Source organism: Magnolia sinica, chromosome 14 (assembly GCF_029962835.1).
Source record: "Magnolia sinica isolate HGM2019 chromosome 14, MsV1, whole genome shotgun sequence".
Lineage (NCBI taxonomy): Eukaryota > Viridiplantae > Streptophyta > Magnoliopsida > Magnoliales > Magnoliaceae > Magnolia > Magnolia sinica.
Window position 1 is genome coordinate 77961053 of NC_080586.1, and position 22231 is coordinate 77983283.

General features: G+C 40.1%; 1 protein-coding gene across 2 annotated transcripts in view; it reads left to right on the forward strand.

Annotated features, from left to right (window-relative positions):
• The first annotated feature begins 3291 nt into the window (after positions 1 to 3291).
• Positions 3292 to 22231, forward strand: part of LOC131226314 (elicitor-responsive protein 3) — a 60255-nt gene continuing 41315 nt past the window's right edge. For both annotated transcript variants that reach the window (XM_058222124.1, XM_058222125.1), the window contains exons 1-2: positions 3292 to 3450; positions 14949 to 15014. In XM_058222124.1, coding sequence (XP_058078107.1) covers positions 3384 to 3450; positions 14949 to 15014 — 133 coding nt within the window. In that variant the 5' untranslated portion in view covers positions 3292 to 3383. The remainder of the gene's footprint in view (positions 3451 to 14948; positions 15015 to 22231) is intronic.

A 22231-nucleotide genomic window follows, 5' to 3' on the forward strand; every position in this document is an offset into this window, starting at 1 on the left:
AGTGTCATATGTTGCTAGGGTACTAAATAGCTTATAACTCTCCATTAGAATAGCCACTAACCATCCCAAGTGACAGGACAGGTATAAAGTTAACTGGGCCATGCCGTGTCGGATCAATCCACTTCCTTGTACATAGCTTTACAGGGAAACGAAATGCCATTTGTATCTAAGACGTAGAGTACTTAGACACCCGATCTCCAAGTTTTATGGGGCCATTGTGATGTATGTGTTTTATCCAAGCCATCCATCCTTTTTTACAGATCCAAAGTTCAAGTGTATCACAGTACAATAAAAGAGGAGAATTGAATGGTTACTGTTGAAATCTTCATAGTAACAAGTTGATGCTTGTGATTTTCCTATATCTTGATTTGTGTGTATTTGTGGATAGGTTTGGAAGGCAAATAAACATCCACGAAGGCAAATAAACATCATCATAGACGAGGGAGTTCTCAATAGCAAGCGTAATCATCTCTACCGTTTCCTGTTTCTTGCTTTAGATTGCCTCATTTTTTTTATTAGCGTCAGAAAATGAGTTAGTAAAATGGACGAACCATGTAGATTAAGCATATACATCAAGTAGGCCCCTTGGCCTCTTGACAATCTGCTTCCTTAGGATGTGGATTGAGTACTGATGCTGCCAAGAGGTATACAGGACAATGCTCTATGGGCCTCACCATGATGTATGTGTTTTATCCACTTTTTCGTTGTCATTTTAGGGGAGTTTATGAATAAAGCCTTTTTGCTGAGTGCATATGGAGATTTGGGATTGAAAATAATAGTCTTTGGAGACAGGTGATTGCTGCCAAATATGGCAATGAATGAATCCTCCATGTACAGAACCTCATATCCGCAGAGAAACATTGTTGTCTCCTTATATTTATGAAAATGTTTCCTTTTCCCCAGGAGATGTGAATAAAATTAGATTTTGGTTTGATCAATGGTGTGTTGCTTTTAAGTTTTTTTTTTTTGTTAGCTTGTTAGTACGCCCCATTGTCAGTTGACACTACACTGTTAGCCACCCCCACTAGGGATCAATACCAAGAGCTCAGTGTTGAAACAAGGTATCTTTCACTCAATCTACCACTTGAGCTATGGATCTGGGTGTTGTTGCTTTTGAGTTGGTTGATGCCTTCCTCTCTTTTTGGTATTTCTTATTAACGATTGCTTTTATAATAATGGCAAAGGAGGATTTTGGATTTTCCTCAATTCAGAAGGAATTCCTTTGATGAAGAGTTTTAGGAATTCACATCCATGTTATCTTTGTTGTAGGAGATTCTTCCTAATCCCAAAGCTAAAGACTCCATGATCCGAAAGTTGACCAAAGCTGGTCATTTCACAATTAAGTCTCTTTACTTGTCTCCTTTCACGAAGCAGTTTGGGCCTAATGTATTCCTCTCCCAAGGAGGTAGCTTTTGTAAGTAGAAACATAATCTTTATATTTGAAAATCTTAAGAAATGATGGATAGTATTGCCAAATGTGTGCCCATTGTGACTTAAAGAGGAAGAATCTATGGATAGATGTGGGGATCGAGTTGAGTCAGAACGAGTTAGGTCCAACTCGACTTGATTCGGTTTTGCCAACTACATGACCCGACTCGGGACCGAGTCCAGCGGGATTGACTCGATCCAAACCGATTCGTGGTTGGCCTAACCCGAACTGAGTCTGACTCGATTAGGGAAACCGAGTCGGATTGAGTTGGGTACAATTCAGATAGAGTCTTTTGTTTTTGTTTTTTTTTTAAAAATTAAAAAAATATAAAAAAATTTCAAAAAATTGTAAAAAAGATGGAGAAATTAAGGGTAACTTTCTTAAATTAATAAATAACTAATTTTACATATTTAAAATATATTTGAGATAAATAAAATCAATCAAACAATGAATGAAATAACAAGTAATTGAATCCTATAGTGGGCTGAGCAAAAAGGAATTTAGATGGGGTTAGGGTTAGAAACCTTGGGCCGGATTTCTAAGTTGTGTCCTATACTTCTATTGAAGTCCCAATCCAAGGCGGGCCACTAGTGGCTTGCACGGCTGGACCCAAGGTCTTGAGCCAGGGAGGGCCACCGGCAGTCTGCATGGCTGCACCCGAAGTTCCAAGCTTGAATCAACACAGAAAAAAAAAACATGCTGCCGGCTCGGGTAGGGTTAAGATTCAGGTAGATAAAGGGTAGATATAAAAAAAGGAAAAAAATTGACTTTATAGTATCCAATTCTAGATCAGATCTGGTTTTGGATCGAATCGAGTTGCTACGTGACTTGAACTCGACTCGGTCGGACTTCGGATCTAAATGGGTCCACTCGATCTGACTTGACCTTGGCTTTCGGTTTGGGTCGAGTTGGATCTGATGAGTCGAGTCGGATCTTGCCCTCCTCTATCTATGAATCATTTGTTTATTTATTGTTATTTTCTTTCAAATTTAGAGAGCATCCTTTGTTTGACAGATATTTCATGAGAGATTCTTCATTCTCTTGATAAACTCTTCTGTACAGGGCACACGAATTAGGGAATGGAAAAAACGAAAGTGGCTTTCCATTTTATTAGCTGTTCTTTAGACTATGTGAGGGACAAGAGAAACAACTGGGGTTCAGAAATTCCAGCTTTTCTTCTACTGTAGTTTTCTTTATCCTCTTTCGTTATGGCCCCTTGAGGGGGAAAGGGCCGTGTGTTTTTTAACATTATGGAAAGCTTTGTATTTATTTATTTATTTTTAGTTTCGTAGTTAGTGGGTGGCTCTTACTGCCTTTTATCAATAAATTCTTATCTTTTATTAAAAAATTACAAAGATCCAAATCTTAGTGGACCACACCGTAATAAAATAACGTTGATTTGATGCCTATCATTAAAAACTTGCATGGAGGACTCTGATGTTTATTTGCTATCAAATAATGTTGATTTGACGCTTATCATTAAAATCTTGATGTTTATTTGCTATCTAACCTTTTGATTAGATTACACATACCTGAACAGGGAAAACACAATTATCAACCTCATCCAAATCTTTTGTGCCCCAATAAGTTTTTAACGGTGGCCGCTCAATCACGACTGTTTGCTGTTATGGTCCAAATGAGGCTTGGATCTGCCTCATTTTTGGGCTTATGTCCTAAAATGAACTGGAAAAATGGATGGACCGTGTGGATAAAGCACATACATCATGGTGGGCCCACACAGCACCATCCAGTTGCTAATGGCTACTGACCGGGTCCCAGATCCGACACACGTGCATGTTCGGCAGGTGTGTCTGACGCTCGTGTTTCGCGCGTAAAAGAATACAAAGCGGAAAATAGCAAATTTCCTAACTATAAATACCCTTTCTTCCTCCCTTTTAAAATCCTAAAGACTCGACATTCCCTTTTCCTCGAAAATCTCTCTCTCTGAAAGAAGATGCCTGCAGGAACGCTCGAAGTTCTTCTCGTCGGTGCCAAAGGCCTCGAAAACACCGATTTCCTCTGTAATTTCTCGCCTATTACTCATCCAAACTCTCTCTCTCTCTCTCTCTCTCTCTCTCTCTCTCTCTCTCTCTCTCTCTCTCTCCAGCCAGCGAGATCCAGGCCGTCCATCAGATGGATTACACCGTTTAGGTCACTCTCCCCAAAAAAAATGGGCCGATCCATTAATCCTTTGGTTTTAACGCTCTCTTGGTTTCTGGGGGCATCTGCACGGTGGACCTACTTGATGGACGGTTTAGATCTCACACACGTATGGCACGTCGTAGATGAGCTCCTTTATACACGAGCGTGCGGGTTTACGAAATCTCCTCTTTCAGATTCACATTTCTGCGCGGTGCCCGTAAAAGTGGGCCGTCGTGCTTTGATGATCGAGACAGCTATTCTCTTGAACCCCACCGTGGATGGGGTATGCACTGCAAATAAAGTGGGTTGGATGATCTTAACCCTTCGATCCTTGACCTTCACATAGATTGCTAACAACGAAGGACAGTGACGGATCTTTAAGGAATTGAAATATTACATGGCTAGGATCTTCCGATCGGGTAGATTTCATGGCATTTACCATTCTGTGTGGGGCTCTTCAGATGGACGGTCCCGATCACGAAGCTATGGGCCTATTTGTACGGCCTGGAAGCATCGCGGCACCATTCGGATCTGGATTCTGTTTTAGTTTTTGAATTTCCTGGACATATAGGGCCTGCTTCGGTGGTCCTGTCTGCTGATCTGATGGACGGCATCGCGGATAGGGATGCCATGATAATTTTCCTAATTAGAAGATCTTAGCCCCTCGATATTTAGCCCTTCTTACGTCTCCTCAATTATGAATACTTTGTAGATCTGTAGAGGGTCAATCATGAATACTTTGTAGATCTGTAGAGGGTAGGAGCTTCAGTAGATGGACACAGAACATGTATCTACGGCGGGCTCCATGACATCGAACGGCCTGGATCAACGAACCATGGACACGTTTGGAATTTTCTAGCCGCACTCTGTCTTCTTGATCCTTACAGTAATTTTCTATTCAACACTTAAGCCATTGATCGAAGGATCAAGACCATCCTATCTTGAATCTTAAAAGCTTTCGGTTTGTTCAATCAGATATACGGTCTAGGTTCTCGGATTTTGGGTCTACCTGTACGGACTGGTTTAGGTCGCTTTTTTTGGTTCCAAACGAGTCATTTTTTCTGGGTTTTCAATGCGGCGTCATCCACTGCTTGACCCAGTTAAGTGGACACGGTTTGGCTAGTGACGCTGCCACCAGCCAGGTGGCTAGTGGTCGGTGCTATGTGGACCCCACCATGATGTATGTGTTTTATCCACGCCGTCCATCCATTTTGAATGATAATTTTAGGGCTTGATGACAAAAATGAGGTAGATCTAAATCTCAAGTGGACCACACCATGGGAAAACAGTTGTGATTGAATGTCCACCATTAAAAACCTCCTATGGCCCACTGTAATGGTTATTTGACATCTAACCTGTTGAGCAGGTCATACAAACTTGGATGAAGGGAAAAATATATATCAGTTTGATCCAAAACTTTCGTGGCCCCAAGAAGTTTTTAATGGTGGCCGTTCAATCAACACTGTGCGGTCCACTTGAGATTTGGATCAACCTTATTTTTGGGTTCATACCATAAAATGATATGGAAGAATGTGTGGACGGCATGGATGAAACACACACATCATGGTGGGGTGCACAGAGCACTGGCAGTAGGGTGAGTAGCCGATCCGTTTCCGAGTTAAGTGATCCAAACCGTTAATCGGTGGGACCCATATGGATTGGCCGGCATGTGGAGCTCCTGTGAGCATGCCCTGGTCCAAGTACTAGATCGGTCCTCTCATTAGGTAGGCCATATACATGTACTGATATTTTTAATTTTCTTTCTAACTATCATTTTCCTCATTAGCATGTGTTGGAAATATACAGATTAATGTATTTCTGTATAATGTGGAAACCGAAAAGTGCAAAATAATCAGAAATTAGGACAGACTGAAGCACGTCTGAAACGCTGTCCTTAAAGCGTTATTTGCCCCTACTCAAGTGAATTGAGTATGGTGGTAGGTTACAGGCAAATAGCTTCTAGGATACGACGAGCCTAGTGTGGGTTTGCGTTCAACAAACACGAAGGCCTACCGAATGGAACTCAATTACACACTTTCTGGCAGTATTACAGTATAAAGGAAAAAATTCCAAAAGAAGAAGAAAAGAAGAGAAAAAGAGTTTTGACTTCTGCACAGGTCAGTTCAAATCTTCAGCCACTGGTTCAGTTGAACCGTTGTAGACCACACTGCTGGTCTGTTTTTCAAGCTAAGGTTTAAGCTTTGCTATGTTGCTGGAAACACTAGAATATATGAGTGGAGAGGGGCTGGCTGTCTCAGTTCGTATGGGTTTGCTGGAGTGAGTTGAGATGGTTTGGAAACCCATCCAGGTCTTCCTTTTATAGGCTATGGTGGCTAGGGGATTATGGTCCGGAGACTTAAATTTCATTAAGCCATTTCTGGCTGTTGGAAAACTAGCCGTTTTATGACTGTTTTCTGACTGTTGTGCATGGACCATTAAGCTGCTGCATGCTGACTGTTGTGAGACAATAGTTACAGCTGGACTTTGCACTAATGGCTCAGCTGTTACAGTTTCTGCTGCAACAGCTCTTTTCAGTCCCTCTATTTATACTGAGAGATTTCTCTCTCAGTCTTTTAGTCTCTTTGCTAACCAGCCACCCGCCATAGCCACTTAATCGCACCGCGACTCGCACACGTCTCTGCGACACGATGCGGACGTGCGAAGTGCAAAGTGCGCCACTAGCGCCTCTACAGCCACACTGCCTCACATGCCCACACCCTTGCACCGAGCCTGAGCCCGTGCCCGTGCCCGTGACTGAGACCGAGACCGAGTCCGAGATCGAGACTGAGCGCGCGCGCGGGTGTTCCAGTGCGCAAGGTCCATAGTCCACGGACTAGGTAGGTAAATATTATAATACTCCACATCCTTCATATAAACCACAGGTTTTTCTTTTCTCTTTTTCATGTGGGACTATTCCCAAAAAACTCGCAGAAAAGTGTTTTTTCAAAACAAGTTTTTATATTATATATTATTTTATTATTAAAATCAATAATTTTTGCAACAATCCCCCACTTGATTTTATAAAATTATTTTCTCGGTTAAACAATACTGCTAGAATAATCAGCTTATATGCATAAAGAAAGATATCTTTCGATTTTAATCTTTCCTTAGTGTAAGTATTTCAAAACTCTGTCGAAATGACTGGTAGCTGCAGCTTTGAACCAGTTATTCCTAGATAACAGAATTGGAAATACCACACATATATTCGCTATGTGTTTGTTAGAGTTCCCACAATCTTGCTCAGCACAATTAATGACCATGTGCTTATCCTAATTCGTGAACGATCCCGAGAGAAAACTCCTAACTCTCATGAGAGACGGCATCATCTTTACGTTCATATAGGTGAAATCCTTCTAATGTCTCCGTTACTATAAGATACTTGTCCTTATAGACTGGATTTCATTAAGAGTTCTAAGACTTAACCCTCTATCGTAACGCTCAACACTTATCTATTATGGATGAGGTTTTATAATTTTAGTGTTGAAAACTTTCCACATATCAGTGACTTGTTCTTACCCATTAAACCCAAAATTAGAGATTTTTTGACTTTAGGTTGGGTTACCATTACTGGTGGAACTTTGGTTGAAGAATTTCAACCCCATCTCTCTAGATGTAGCCTTTACTACCTCTCTCGGTAGAGGTTTAGTGAAAGGATCTGGCAGGTTATTGCTTGATTTCACATAAGAAATAGCAATGATTCCATCTCGAATCAATTGTCTGACATAATCATGTCGAAGACTAATATGTCTAGACTTACCATTATAAGTGCCGCTATAGGATCTAGCTAATGTGGCTTCACTATCACAATGTAGTGACACAGCCGATATAGGCTTTACACAGAAATGAATTTTTAATAGAAGATCCCTTAGCCACTCAGCCTCTTTGCCTGTTGCAGCCAGGGCTATAAATTCAGACTCAATAGTCGAATGCGTTATGCAAGTCTGTTTCTTGGATCCCCAAGATACAGCTGCACCTCTTAGGGTGAATATCCACCCCGTAGTAGACTTGTTGTCCCCTGCACTCGATATCCAGCTCGCATCGGTATATCCTTCCAATACGACAGGAAACTCTGAATAAAATAGTTCTAAGTTTTTGGTTGTTTTTAAGTAACCAAGGACTTTACTTATTGCATTCCAGTGTTCAGTACTGGGGTTACTAGTAAACCTACTAAGTTTACTCACAGCATATGCGATATCAGGTCTAGTGCATTGCATAACATACATAAGACTCTCTATAGGACTTGCATATTCTAATTGTGCAACTATTCTTCCAGTATTTTCTTTTAGCTTGATACTTGGATCAAATGGGGTCTTTGTTTCTTTTATATTTAGATGGTTAAACTTGTTTAGTATCTTCTCAATATAATGAGATTGACACAAAGCATAGCCCCCACAATGTTTTTTAACTTTGATACCAAGAATGGTATCAACTTGTCCAAGATCCTTCATTTTAAATACGGAAGATAGAAACTTTTTTGTTTCAGTTACACCTTCCATTTTATTACTTATTATTAACATGTCATCAACATACAGACAAATAATAACGATGTAACTACCATCTATTTTAGAATATATGCATTTGTTAGCTACATTATGCATGAAACCATGAGAAAGTATTTTAGAATCAAACTTCTCATGCCACTGTTTTGGTGTTTGTTTTAATCCATACAATGATTTGACTAATTTATATACTTTGTTTTCATTTCTTGGTAGAACGAATCCTTCAGATTGTTCCATATATACCTCCTCATTGAGGTCACCATTCATGAATGCAGTCTTTACATCCATTTAGTGGATGTGAAGATGATGTATGGAAGCTAGCGCAAATAATATCCTAATGGATGTTATCCTAGTTACAGGAGAGTATGTGTCAAAGTAATTTATCCATTCTTTTTGTCTAAAACCCTTAGCTACTAGTCGAGCTTTAAAGGTTTGGATAGTCTCATCAGTGTGATATTTCTTCCTAAATACCCACTTACAACTTATGGGTCTAGAACTTGGAGGTAAGTTAACTAGTTCCCATGTTTGATTTGATAGTATAGATTCCATTTCATCGTTTATAACTTCTTTCCAGAAAGCTGAGTCTCTAGAGGATATGACCTCTTTATATGTTTTAGGATCATCTTCTATAGTCATTACTATAGGTATTTTTCTTATAACATTTTCTCTATCTCCTTCTACAAGATGGAAAATGACATGTTGTGAGTCTATATAGTCATCTCGTAGACTCATCTCTATTCTTGTCCTTTGACTTCTACAAGGCTCAATAGGAGCTTCCACCATCTGTGGAGCTGTGCTATCTGGTTCTCTATTAGGAGTTTGAATTTCATTATCCTTTGACTCCAAGGATAGTGAGTTTTCAAAGAACTCAACATCTTTTGATTCTATTATTGTATTAAACTCTATGTCTAGAAGTCTATAAGCTTTACTATTTTATGCATACCCTACGAAGGCGCACTTAATAGCTCTTTGTCCTAACTTAGTTCTTTTTGGATCAGGGGTTCTGCAATATGCAAGACACCCCCACACTTTTAGATATCCTAGGTTAGGTTTTCTACCTCTCCATGTTTCATATGGAGATATTTTATATTTTTTAAATGGAATTCTGTTTATTATATGGCATGCTGCAAGCAGTGCCTCTCCCCATAGACTTAGTGGTAACTTTGCTCTTATCAGCATTAAGTTGACCATTTCTACTAATGTTCTATTCTTCCTTTCAGCTATACCATTTTGTTGAGGTGTGTATGGCGCTGTACATTGATGTATCAGTACATGTTCTTCACAGAAGTTATCGAATTCATTGGAGAAGTATTCTCCTCCTTTATCGCTACGGAGAATTTTTATTTTCTTATTCAGTTGATTTTCTACTTCTGCTTTATATCTTTTAAACATGTTTAATGCTTCATCTTTGCTCTTTAATATGTACACATACACATACCTAGAGCAATTATCTATAAATGTAATGAAGTACCGTTTACCTCCACGAGTAAGAATGCCATTTAACTCACAGATATCACTGTGCACAAGATCCAATACTTGAGACGATCTTTCAACACTTGGAAAAGGTTTCTTTGTCATTTTCGATCTTATGCACACTTCACATTTTTCGGTTTCATTATCTGTGTATAAGATTAAACCATTCTTAGCGATGAACTTCAAGGTACTATACCATATATGGGCTAGTCTATCATGCCACAGTCCAGCGGATTCAACCATATACGCAAAAGTGCTACTTTCATTCAGAGAAAACTTAACCATTCCGTTACAAGCATATCTCTTTCCAACAAAATTTTCATTTTTGGATAGAATCAGTTTACCTGACTCATACACTACTCGTATGTTTGGTTTTCCCAGAAGATCCCCAGAAACTAAGTTTCGCCTCATGTCTGGGACGTGCAGTACATTAGTTAAAATCACTTTCTTTCCAGAAGTGAATATCAGTTCGACAATCCTTTTGCCGACGACATTCGATCGGACTTCATTACCCATTTGGACTTCTTGACTATCGGTCAATTCCTCATAGGTTTTGAAGGCTAATTTGTCGTAGCACATATGTACAGTAGCGGCAGTATCATACCGCCAACCTGAAACTTTACCTTAGATGGTATTCACCTCAATGATCATAGCCACGATATCGCCTTCTTCTATTGCACTTGCCTCTTTTTTAGATTTGCGATAGCGGCATACTCGAGCATAGTGCCCGGTTTTTTCACAGACATGGCATGGGCCCTTGAACTTTCCGTTCTTCTTTTGGGTGTTCTTCTTGAATTTCCCTTTATTAGGTTTTAGGGAATCGTCCTTCTCGGGATGTTTGTTATTAGTGTTTTCTACAGCATGTACCTTGGACGAGGTATTCCCGTTATCATTTTTTTTATCGCAGTTACGGGATTCTTCCTCAATCCTGAGGTGTTTCTGGATTTGTTCCAGTGTGTAGTCCTTGGTTTTATGCAGCAACTTCTTTCTATAGTCTTTCCACATCGGTGACAATTTGACGATTATAGCCCCGACTTGGAATGATTCAGGAAGATCGATTTTTATCGCTTTGATTTTGTTTACTATTAGCTGCAGTTCTTGGATTTGGGACGACAACGGTTTATTATCTACCATGCTGAAGTCAAAATACCTGGCGATGAGAAACTTGTTGGTACCTTCTTCTTCAGCCTTGTATTTGAAATCCAAAGCGGCCCAGATCTCCTTTGTTGATGACGTCTGTTGGTACAGATCGTACAGGTGGTCGGAGAGAGCGCTCAGAATGTGTCTTCGACACAAGAGTTCATCTTCGACTCTTTTGGTGCGGGCAGCTACTTGTTCAGGTGTGTCATTGTCAGATTCTTCAGGTAGTGCTTGCAAATTTGGATCTAATATGTAATAGATCTTTAGCGCCGTCAGGAGAAATTTCAGCTTGTTTTGCCATCTTGTAAAATTGGTTCCATCGAACCGATCAAGACGTATCAAGTCTTAATTCATCAACTTGATGGATGAAACACTATCGGCTTCCATCAGTAAATAACGCTTTAAGATTATTGAAAATATACAGATTAATGTATTTCTGTATAATGTGGAAACCGAAAAGTGCAAAATAATCAGAAATCAGGACAGGCTGAAGCACGTTTGAAACGCTGTCCTTAAAGCGTTATTTGCCCCTACTCAAGTGAATTGAGTATGCTGGTAAGTTATAGGCAAATAGCTTCTAGGATATGATGAGCCTGGTGTGGGTCTGCGTTTAGCAAACACGAAGGCCCACCAAATGGAACTCAATTACACACTTCCTGACAGTATTACAGTATAAAGGAAAAAATCCCAAAAGAAGAAGAAAAGAAGAGAAAAAGAGTTTTGACTTCTGCACAGGTTAGTTCAAATCTTCAGCCATTGGTTCAGTTGAACCGTTCTAGACCACACCGCTGGTCTGTTCTTCAAGCTAAGGTTTAAGCCTTGCTATGTTGCTGGAAACACTAGAATATATGAGTGGAGAGGGGCTGGCTGTCTCAGTTCGTATGGGTTTGCTAGAGTGAGTTGAGATGGTTTGGAAACCCATCCAGGTCCTCCTTTTATAGGCTATGGTGGCTAGGGGGTTATGGTCCAAAGACTTAAATTCCATTAAGCCATTTCTGGCTGTTGGAAAACTAGCCGTTTTATGGCCGTTTTCTGACTGTTGTGCATGGACCATTAAGCTGCTGCATGCTGACTGTTGTGAGACAACAGCTAGCCGTTTTCTAGCTGTTGGGCTAGCCATGCAGCAGTTACAGCTGGACCTTGCACTAATGGCTCAGCTGTTACATTTCTGCTGTAACAATTCTTTTCAGTCCCTCTATTTATACTGATAAATTTCTCTCTTAGTCCTTTAGTCTCTTTGCTAACCAGTTACCCGCCATAGTCACTTAGTCGTCGCTCCGCGACACGATGCGGACGTGCGAAGTGCAAAGTGCGCCACTAGCGCCTCTACAACCACACTGCCTCACATGCCCACGCCCTCGCACCGAGACTGAGTCCGAGACCAAGACCGAGCCCGAGCCCGAGCCCGAGTGCGCGCGCGGGTGTTCCAGTGCGTAGCACTGGAACTCGCAAGGTCCATAGTCCATGGACTAGGTAGGTAAATATTTTAATACTCCACATCCTTTATATAAACTACAGGTTTTTCTCTTCTCTTTTCCGTGTGGGACTATTCCAAAAAAAACCCGCAAAAAAGTGTTTTTTCAAAACAACTTTTTATATTATGTATTATTTTATTATTAAAATCAATATTTTTTGCAACAGCATGTGTCCCACCTAATGTATGGATTAGCTAGACCTTTGTGCCAGGGCCTGTTCATGGTCAGCCTTCTTATGAATAATTAGTATATCACACAGATGACATGTGGGGGTACGGTCGGTATTCAACCTGATTTGTAAGATACAGATCCAGGTTTTGGACCCTATTATAACCGTGTCTGATTGGGTCCAATGTTTTAGATCCGATAGAAATCAAGTTAGGTCAGGAACCTGCATGGATTGCCGACTCACCTAAGTTGATTTGGATTTGGCCCGAGTCTGATCCAGTTCAGCACCATGATGAAAGTCGGCCTAGATGGGTGGGCTCACGGGATCTAACAGATATGCGTGATCTTTGGAACTTCCTACAAAGCCGATGATGGATGGGTTACGTATAGCAGTCTGCCTACCACTGTGGAAGCAGATAAGATTTTATTACCCCTCTGATTCTATGGTAAAGATGGCCTTGGATTTGATTCATGGTTTAGATTGTCTAGAGGACGGGCCTACCCACTAGTGGTTGCCCACAGGTGCGCCCCATGGGCCCATGTCCAACAGAGTCGGCGTAAAAAATATGGCCGATTTAGCATGACTTGAGTAATTTCCCTTGACTTAGCTGAGCCCCTACTCGAATCAAGACCTGATGAGTGGATCGAGTCATCAAGTCTTCGCAAGTCTTCAATCCAAGTGTACATGAGTTTATGACTATTTTCTAAAAAAAAGAAGAAGAGAAGAAGACATGTTTCTATCATGGGCCTGAACCTGGAACTAGACCCGAACATGAGTTCAGACACAATTCTCGATCATATTTTGGATCCAAATCTGATCTTGAATTATAATTTGTGATCAAAACTAGACCAGAAAGGATATCTGAATCTTAACCGATTCATTCAATATCTAATATATACTACCCATACCATATCTGAACTCAGTACAGCCATGGTTTTAAATATCATCCAGTATGATTTGCCTTCAGTCTGAAATCAACAAGAAACTGAAATGGGACCAAGACTAATGTTTCTGGACAAGTATGAGGTGCGCCTACTGGTTTAGGTCCCTTTGTGAGTTGCATCTGAAACTGCTACTAAAATCCATGGACACAATCAGAATCCAATTCCCTCAGTCAGGTGGTCCGGATATGGGCACACCAATACCTGACCTCAGCCCAAATCCACTGCTTGATAGCCCGCAAGGGGCTGGGTTTGGCTGTGTGTGGCTACTCTCACAATTTGCCATGGCATGACTCGTTTTTGTTGGGTGAAATTTGATAAACTGGGTTCATCTATATTTGTATGTTTCGTTTCATGATGTATGCTTACCAGATATGACTTATTTTGCCGCAATTAATCAGCAAATCTATTTGTTTAATGAGAACTATCGAATTACTACTGATAAGAATAAGAAACACTAAATTTATCAAATTGATCTATAGTCGTCGTCATCATCATCATCTAAAACTTATACCAACTAATTGGGGTCAGTTACATGATTCCTTTTCTGCCATTCCACTCTATCAAGGGCATTTCAGTTAAGCCATAGTTCATCAAGTCTTTTCTTACTGCCATCACGAATGTCCTTTTTGGCCTTCCCCATGCCGTCTTAGAGCCTTCACAATTTGTATGAACTCATTGCTTCTAACTGGTTCAGTTCTTGGTCTCCGTTGCACATGACAAAATTATCTAAATTTACATTCCCTCATCTTATGACCTATTGGTGCTACTCTCAAGTTCCCTCGAATGCATTCATTTCTAATTCTATTCTTGATTGTATTGCCACTCGTCCATCTCATATGAATATGTTCCTTGACTACCCAACATTCTGTCCCATAAAAATTGATCAGTAGTATGATTATAACAATTCTCTAACTCCGACTCCTGAGTTTGGCGTCCTGTTGGGCTTTTGCTCTTGGAAATTGAAGTCTTATACAACTAGATGTTTGTGCAAATGTCTTATGCAACTGAGTAAAATCCTAGATCATCAAAATTCCATTTTGGCTGTTTTTTTTTTTTTTTTTTGCATGGTGCGCTAGGAATGTCCAACTTGTCAATTTGTGTATTAAAAATTTAAACTACTTGGGAGTGCATGTAGCCCATCCCAGATAAATTCTATTCCGGACTGGAGTAACTAATTCTATTCCGGACTGGAGTAATGTACCTATTTGAAGCGGGTCATTTTGGAGTAGGGAAATGAGCAAGGTTTGGTGTATTGTCTGATACCGGAACACATCACTTGATACGTACCAGCATCATCCATGAATGTATGGTTGTATCTGTCTATTGGCCCGAAACAGTCCAATACAGGGGCAATATGGGGTGATATGACCCTCTATCAGTGGTGAATGATTCGATCATATGCCAAAACTGATTTGCAAACCATGCCCATAAAGCTACTCTTGGTTGATGGGCCGGAATAGTGAGCCTATTTGAAGCAGCTCATTTCATACCAGAGAAACCCAAGAATCAACGAGGATCGATTTAGTTCCTCATCCAGCTACTCTAGGTTGCAGTGTAGATTTGGGTGCGGAAGTTGCATATGCCTTTCTATACTTTATATTTGGAGTACTTAATTTCCTCTGCAGTTTTGGGCTTCTGTGTTGTTTTTTGATGTTTATTAAAAATTTGGCGGAACAGGTAACATGGATCCTTATGCGATTCTCATTTGTCGCACTCAGGAGCAGAAAAGCAGTGTGGCGTCAGGTGCATTTCTAACCTTTTGGGGATTCTTGGATATACTTGGGTGTTTTTGTTGGTGGTTTTTTCTTTCTTTCTTTTGAGCAAGCATATAAAATGAATCTTTTGACTACTTGCATAGTTGTGGCATTCAAAGTAGAGGAATTATAGGTGCCCTGCTGAGCATTGACAACTGTATAGTTTGATGATGTTTTGTTGGGGGTCCAGATTCCGTGATCTAGACTATTGATCTGGTGGCCCCGTTGTGGATGGGTGATGCCTCGAAAGCTCTGTTAGTCATAAGAACCTAACACTGTGAACTTTGGTCTTATTTCTGTTAAATGTGGACCATTGCCTTTTTTTTTTTTTTTTTTTTTTTTTTACGTAAGATCTTTTGGTAGGCTGCAGATTGAGGAGTTAGGTATTAGGATTTTTAGTTTGGGAGATTCTTTTGGGCACCCATCCATGGTGGGGCCTATCAGAACAATGGCCTGGGTCATTGAGACATTGCTTCCACATGTTCGGATGTGCACGCATCAGCAAACTGTTATGTCTGCAGTGGTTTTGGATCTATATAGATTCTTTATCCTGCCAAGCAGCAATATACTGAATGGAATTCTAGGAGGCTTTAGTTTCTCATTTCATACAGAAGGGAAAAAAAGAAAGAAAACCTACACTTTAAAGTTGTACTAATATCAAATCACTTGATGGGCAATCTTTCCAATAAAGAGCCTTTCCCAGCAATTTGGTCATACTTATCTGCCATATCTATGCTCTGATTTGGTGAATTCTATTTCATACATGCTTTATGTTCTTGGAGTAATGTTATCTATTTGTATTAGAACATCTTATACTATTCTAATACTAAAAGTAGAAAAGAAAGGGCGTGTAGGGAAAACATGGGTTGCATATATCATTTCCCATGAGAAATGTCACGACAGCTCATCATCATCATGATCATCTTAGCCCAACTAAATGGGGTTGGCTACATGAATCCTTTTTTGCCATTCCACTTTATCAAAGGCCATAACTTCACTTAGATCATAGGTTATCAAGTCTTCTCTTACTACCTCCACCTATGTCATTTTGCGCCTTCCCCTTGCTCTTTTAGAGCCTTCAACTTGCATCAACTCACTCCTAACCATCATAGTTTTCGGTCGCCATTGCACTTGAGGAGGCCATTTGAGTTTGCTTCCCTCATCTTATTACCTATTGTTGCTACTCCTAAGTTCCCTTGGATGCATTTATTTTTAATTTTATCCTTCTTTGTCTTTGCACACATCTATCTCAACTTCCTCATATACATTCATCCTATGAACATGTTGATCCTTAACTACCTACCATTTTGTCACAATAACAGTTGTCATAAAATAAAGAGTTTATAAGCTTTGTTGTACTGATGATGACCACAAGTGTGCAAGATTGAGGTCGGGGGTTCAAGCTTCATGGTTACCTATCAGAAAATAGTTTGGATGATTCTCTCTCTCTCTCTCTCTCTCTCTCTCTCTCTCATTTGTCTGTGTCTATGTCATATACATGTCTTAAAACGACACATCTTCTACACATCACTAGTAGAATGTGCTTTGTTGTTCATTTAAGTGTTGTGTCCAGTTCCAGTCCAATTCCAGTTGTTAGGATCATTTGCTCAATGCAATTTTTGTGTAGTGTTCTTTGTATAGTTTTTTCGTCCACATTGCGCTGCACATGGATCATGCATGCCCTTATACTAACATTTTAGAACAGAATTTTTGTAGTAGGGGTTTGTTATGAAGTTTCATATAGGCTATCTGTATGGAGTTTATTCTGAATTTGTGAAAGTATTCTATTTAAGGTCATGTTTGGTAACCATGGATTTCATTCCAAACAATGTTAAAGGAAAAGGGTTTTCCTTTGATGAGCAATGTGCTAGTAGCTTTGAGTTGGTGTTTTCCTGTGTAACCAATTTTTGTTTTGCTTCCTTTCAGTTAGGCTCTCTGTAATTTGTTTGTGTTGTGCTGTTCTTTTGCTTTTTCTCTAACACAATTTGGCCCATTGAAAAAAAAAAAAAGAAAGTCTAATAAGACTCAATCTAGCTCTGAGATCTAATTGTAGTCATTTTCCTCTTAATCTTTCCTTGCAACCCATTAGTCTATTACAATAACAGGCCACAGCCTGACATTCAATTTACGAAACTTCTTATTGGACCAGTAGATGAGGTTTTGGTGATGTAGTGAGATGAGATCCCTAAATGTAACCTTCTTATGGTCTAGGGTAAAAAATGTTTCTTTCAACATGATCTTCATTTCCACCCAAGTTCACACATGATGCCCACTTTGTTGCAGTTGCGCCTCAACATGGTGCCACCATTTATGAGCTGAACGCTTTAGTTTCATCATAGGCAACCTTATCTTTATGACGAAATTGGGTTAGAAAGTTCAATCCAAGGGTCTAGCTAGCGCGCACTATTGCTTTGACGGCCATAACTTTTGCAATCGTTTATCTATTTTGCGTTTGTAATATGTTGTTGGGAAGCAGTCGATGAGCTCTACGTCCTGGTCAATGCCAAAGACAGTTGACTCCCGAATGGTTTTCTAAAAATAGTTAGTTTCGAGTTTAAAGTTTAAAATTAAAATTTACTATTTTTAGCAATTTTCATGTTTTACTAATTTTAGGGTGTTCTGGGTTTGAAGAAGTATAATGGTCCTTTAAGTTCTTGTTTGTTTGAGTCATGTGAGAGAGTTTGAGTTAGTGTAGAAATCATTTGCTATTTTTAGCAAGTTTATTGTTTTAGGAAAGTATACTATTTTGGGGAGTTATGAATTTAGGTTTTGGGGCTTATATATAAGTCATATGAAAGGTCTTTGTAAACAGACTTTCTTTCAATAATATAAATTTTATCTCTTGTTTATTTATTTATTTATTTATTTTTTATAGAGATTTCTCTCTTTTTATGGATTCAAGGGCTACTCTTGAGACAAAGATGTTGATCTCTTCCTCCACTTTTCCACCACGCACTCGCTATGCCGGTTGGTATTATTTGCCACGCTAGTATCAGAGTTGCTACACTAGTTGGTATTAGACAGGTCTTTCCTTGGGTTGCTGGCTTCAAATAGTGGATTGGAAGTTGAGAATCCTACCAATGGTGTTCCAGGAAATCAACCAGTTAGGGCATAGTCCTTGGCTTTTTAATGGGAATTTTATGATCAATCCAGGAGATGAAAGAAATGATCATTCTGTTGACTGAGGCTGTGGATTGCAAATATATTCATAGCAACAAACGACCCACGAATGTCAAAGGGGCTCGCGGTAAGTGAGTTTGTGGCGAGAGCGAGATGCTTTTTGGCCAATCAAATGTTGAAGAAGAAGAGTGGACTTATGCAGATCAAGGGGTGCCTCTTGAAGAATAGACTGACGAAAAAGATAAGTGACCTATACAAATGTAGTGCCTCTTGATGAATTCACATCAACTACTCCAGATGTGCATCAACGTGTGCTACCACACCAAAAGGAATCCATCATCAGATTACTTGGTGGATCCAAAGATGGATTGAAAATTGGTAAGTTCTGATGGAGTCAAAATATCAGTTAATGCATGGCCCGACAGAAAGAATTGATGGATCAATGGTTAAGAACAACTAGATGGTTAAGGAGGTGGACACTTCTATGGTCATCACGATGGATATCAACACCCTTTTATCTTTCTAGCAACAACCAAAGTACAAAGAGACACAGAGGATTGCAAGAAATGGAATGTAAGATCGTGTTTTATAAAGTTCCATCTTATGAATTAAATTCCAATTCAACGCATAGGCATTCACCATCAATTGTTGCTGGAGCCAAAGGAGGCATGCTATAAAGGATGATCATTATGATGTGCTATGCCCATTGTAAACTTGAGGCTGAGTTTAGTTTTTCAATTGGAGGGGTCTAATGTAGGATGAGGTCAAGGATGATCGAAGGAAATTGGGTTAGAAAGTTCAATTCTAGGGTCTAGCACATACCATAACTAGCAACAGTCATAACTTTGCAACTGGTTATTTGTTTCACGCATGTAATATTATGTTGTTGGAAAGTTATCGGTGAGCTCTATTTGGTTCAAATGGTTTTCAAAAGATAGATCACTTTAGAGGTTGATTTTAAGTTTAAAGTTAAAAGTTTATGATTTTTAGTAAGTTATGGCTTTTACTATCTTTAGAGTGTTCTAGGGTTTGAAGCAGTACAATGTGCTTAAAGTCCTTGTTTGAGTCATGTAAAGGAGTTTGAGTCTGTTTAGAAGTTGTTTACTATTTTAGGAAAGTGTACTATTTCAAGAAAGTTACGTATTTAGGGTTTAGGCTTATATAATCATATAAAAGATCTTTGTAAACAGACTTTATTTCAGTAATATCAATTTTATTTCTCAATTTTAGTGATTTTTCTCTCCTTGTGGATTCAAGGGCTATTATTGAGAAGAAGGTGGTATCTTTTCCTCCACTTTTCCACCATGCACCCACTACGCCACATTGGATTATTAACATGCTTAATGTAACTTGCTTCAAGGCATGGTTCAAAAACCCGAAGCTCGACTCCACTTGGCTTGAAGTCCCGTTGGGTTGGGCCGACTCAAAGATTCAACCCAACTCGACTCAATATTTTAATTATTAAATTAATCCAAACAATTAAGTAATAATAGCTATTTATTTGGTTATGGATATAAAACTGAAATACATGGTCACAAATGGGGTGCTTGGCTTGTTTGGTAGTAGTTACTCTCCAGGTACAGTTCTGGGTTCGAATCTCACACTCTGCCCCTTGTTTATTTATTTATTATTCTAAGAAACAATCACCGAGTGACTCGGTTCTAGTTGTGTCAAGTTGCGTCAAGTCGACCTAGTCAGCAAGTTGACTTGACGAACCTGATTGAGTTGAGATCACCAGCAAGTTTCATGATGACTTGGCTAAGTATCTCATCTAGTTGAGTCACCAAGTTTTAGAGCTATGCTATAGGTTAATGGGTTGAGAAGGATAATGGGGCAGGTAAGGCATTGGAGCTTGCAGCTGTTGCTGAGGGATATCATGGAGGTTTGTATCTTGGATGGGACTGTATCTGTGGCTGTGTACTCCCTCGTCCCTTCTCTACTTGGAATTTGAAGCACAGGTTGTCTGTTCTTCTGGATTGGGTTGGCTTGGGTTGGGTTGGTTTGGGCAAGAATGAATTATAATGTGGACCGGTTTGGTATAGTTGAATGGAGTGAAATATAGGTGGGAGGTGGACAGGTTTGGGACAGTCTAGCAGGTCAATTACAGGCTAGTAATTTACAAATTGGGGACATTTTCATCAACAGATTAATGGGTCTGGTTGGAGGTTGGAAATATACAGGTATTGGGTGTTGTTTGTGAAAGCAAAGAGATGCAGAAGCTTTTCTGTCTATTTGAGACAACCCAATGGGGTTGAATATATAGATATTACAATCACCTATACAAGGAAAGTAATACACGCAGAATTCTCTACCTATAGAAACAAGATATACAAGGTATGTGAGCTGTCTAACATCTCCCCTCAAACTAATGCTAGTCATCGACAAGTAATAGTTTGCCAACAAGAAAAGAGTGACGTGCAGACGTGAGGGACTTGGTGAGAATGTCAGCAATCTGATCATGGGATGCTACATATGGAAGAGAAATGAGCCCAGACTGAAATTTCTCACGGATAAAATGACAGTCAACTTCAATATGCTTCGTCCGTTCATGAAAAACCGAGTTAGTGGCAATCTGGATTGCACTGAGATTATCGACATGGAGTGGAGTGGGATTCTATAGAGGAAAGCCCAAGTCTGAAAGAAGTCCACGTAACCAGACGAGCTCACCACACGCAGCTGATATCGTCCGATACTTGGCTTCTGTACTCGATTTGGAAACAGTGGCCTGCTTCTTACACTTCCAAGAGATGAGAGAAGCGCCAAGAAAAACACAGTAGCCAGTGGTAGATCTTCGTGTGAGAGCGCATCTAGCCCAATCAGCTCCGAATAAGTACGAAGATCCAGAGTCGCCGTGGAGGAGAAGAACAAAGATCGATCTAGAGAGCCACGAAGGTACCTTAGGATGCGCAACACCGCAGTCATATGAAGAGTCCGAGGAGCAGAAACAAACTGACTGACGACTTGGACAGCATAGGCAATATCAGGGCGAGTCATAGTTAAGTAAACCAGACTCCGAACCAGACGACGCCATAAATCGGGCTGTGCAAGTAGATCACCATCGTCACGACAATAGTGAACGTTAAGTTCTAAAGGAGTCTAAACCGTCTTCTGATCTGTCAATGATGCCAAGGCGAGAAGATCCTTGGTATATTTACGCTGGCTGACCAGAATCCCACGGTTGGAACACGAAAATTCAAGTCCAAGAAAGTATATTAGATGGCTGAGGTCTTTCATCTTGAAGGATGCTTGCAGAACTTCCTTTAAAGCCGAAATGCCAGTAGCATCGCTACCAATCAGTAGGAGGTCATCAACATAAACCAGAATAATAACAATGCCGTGAGCAGTGGTGCGCAAAAATAAGGATGGGTCATGACCACTTTGAGTAAAGCCAACACCTGTAACAACATCGTGAAAGCGTTGGAACCATGCCCGCGGTGCCTGTTTGAGGCCATACATGGCTTTCTTTAGGCGACATACCTTATTGTTGGGAATTAAAGAGTCAGGAGAAGGTTTCAAATATACGGTTTCTTGGAGGTCTCCATGAAGAAAGACATTTTTCACATCCATCTGAGAGAGTGGCCATGAGTGAACAGAAGAGATAGCCAGAAGAGTACGAACAGTTTTCATCTTGGCCACAGGAGCGAAAGTCTCATCGTAGTCAATTCCGTATTCCTGTTTGTATCCCTGACCGACAAGTCGAGCCTTGTATCGATCCAATGATTCATCAGACTTGAGCTTGACAGATTAAATCCATTTGCTACCAATTAGCTGTTGGTCAGCGGGTTGAGTGACAATGTTCCATGTATGGTTATCATTCAATGCCGCAAGTTCTTCTGCCATAGCCTTCTTCCAACAATCATAAGTGGCTGCCTGAGAATATGAAATAGGAATAGAAACAGTATCCAGAGTAGCATTCATGGCAGACATAGAGCATATCAAGCGATCAGACGCTCGATGTTCACGAGTGGAACGACGTATCGAGGTAGGTTCGGGATCCGCAACAGGTACAATAGGTTTGGGTTGAGTAATAGGTGGTGGATCTGTACGTGGTCGACGTGAGTAAACCTGCAACAGACGAGGGAGAGT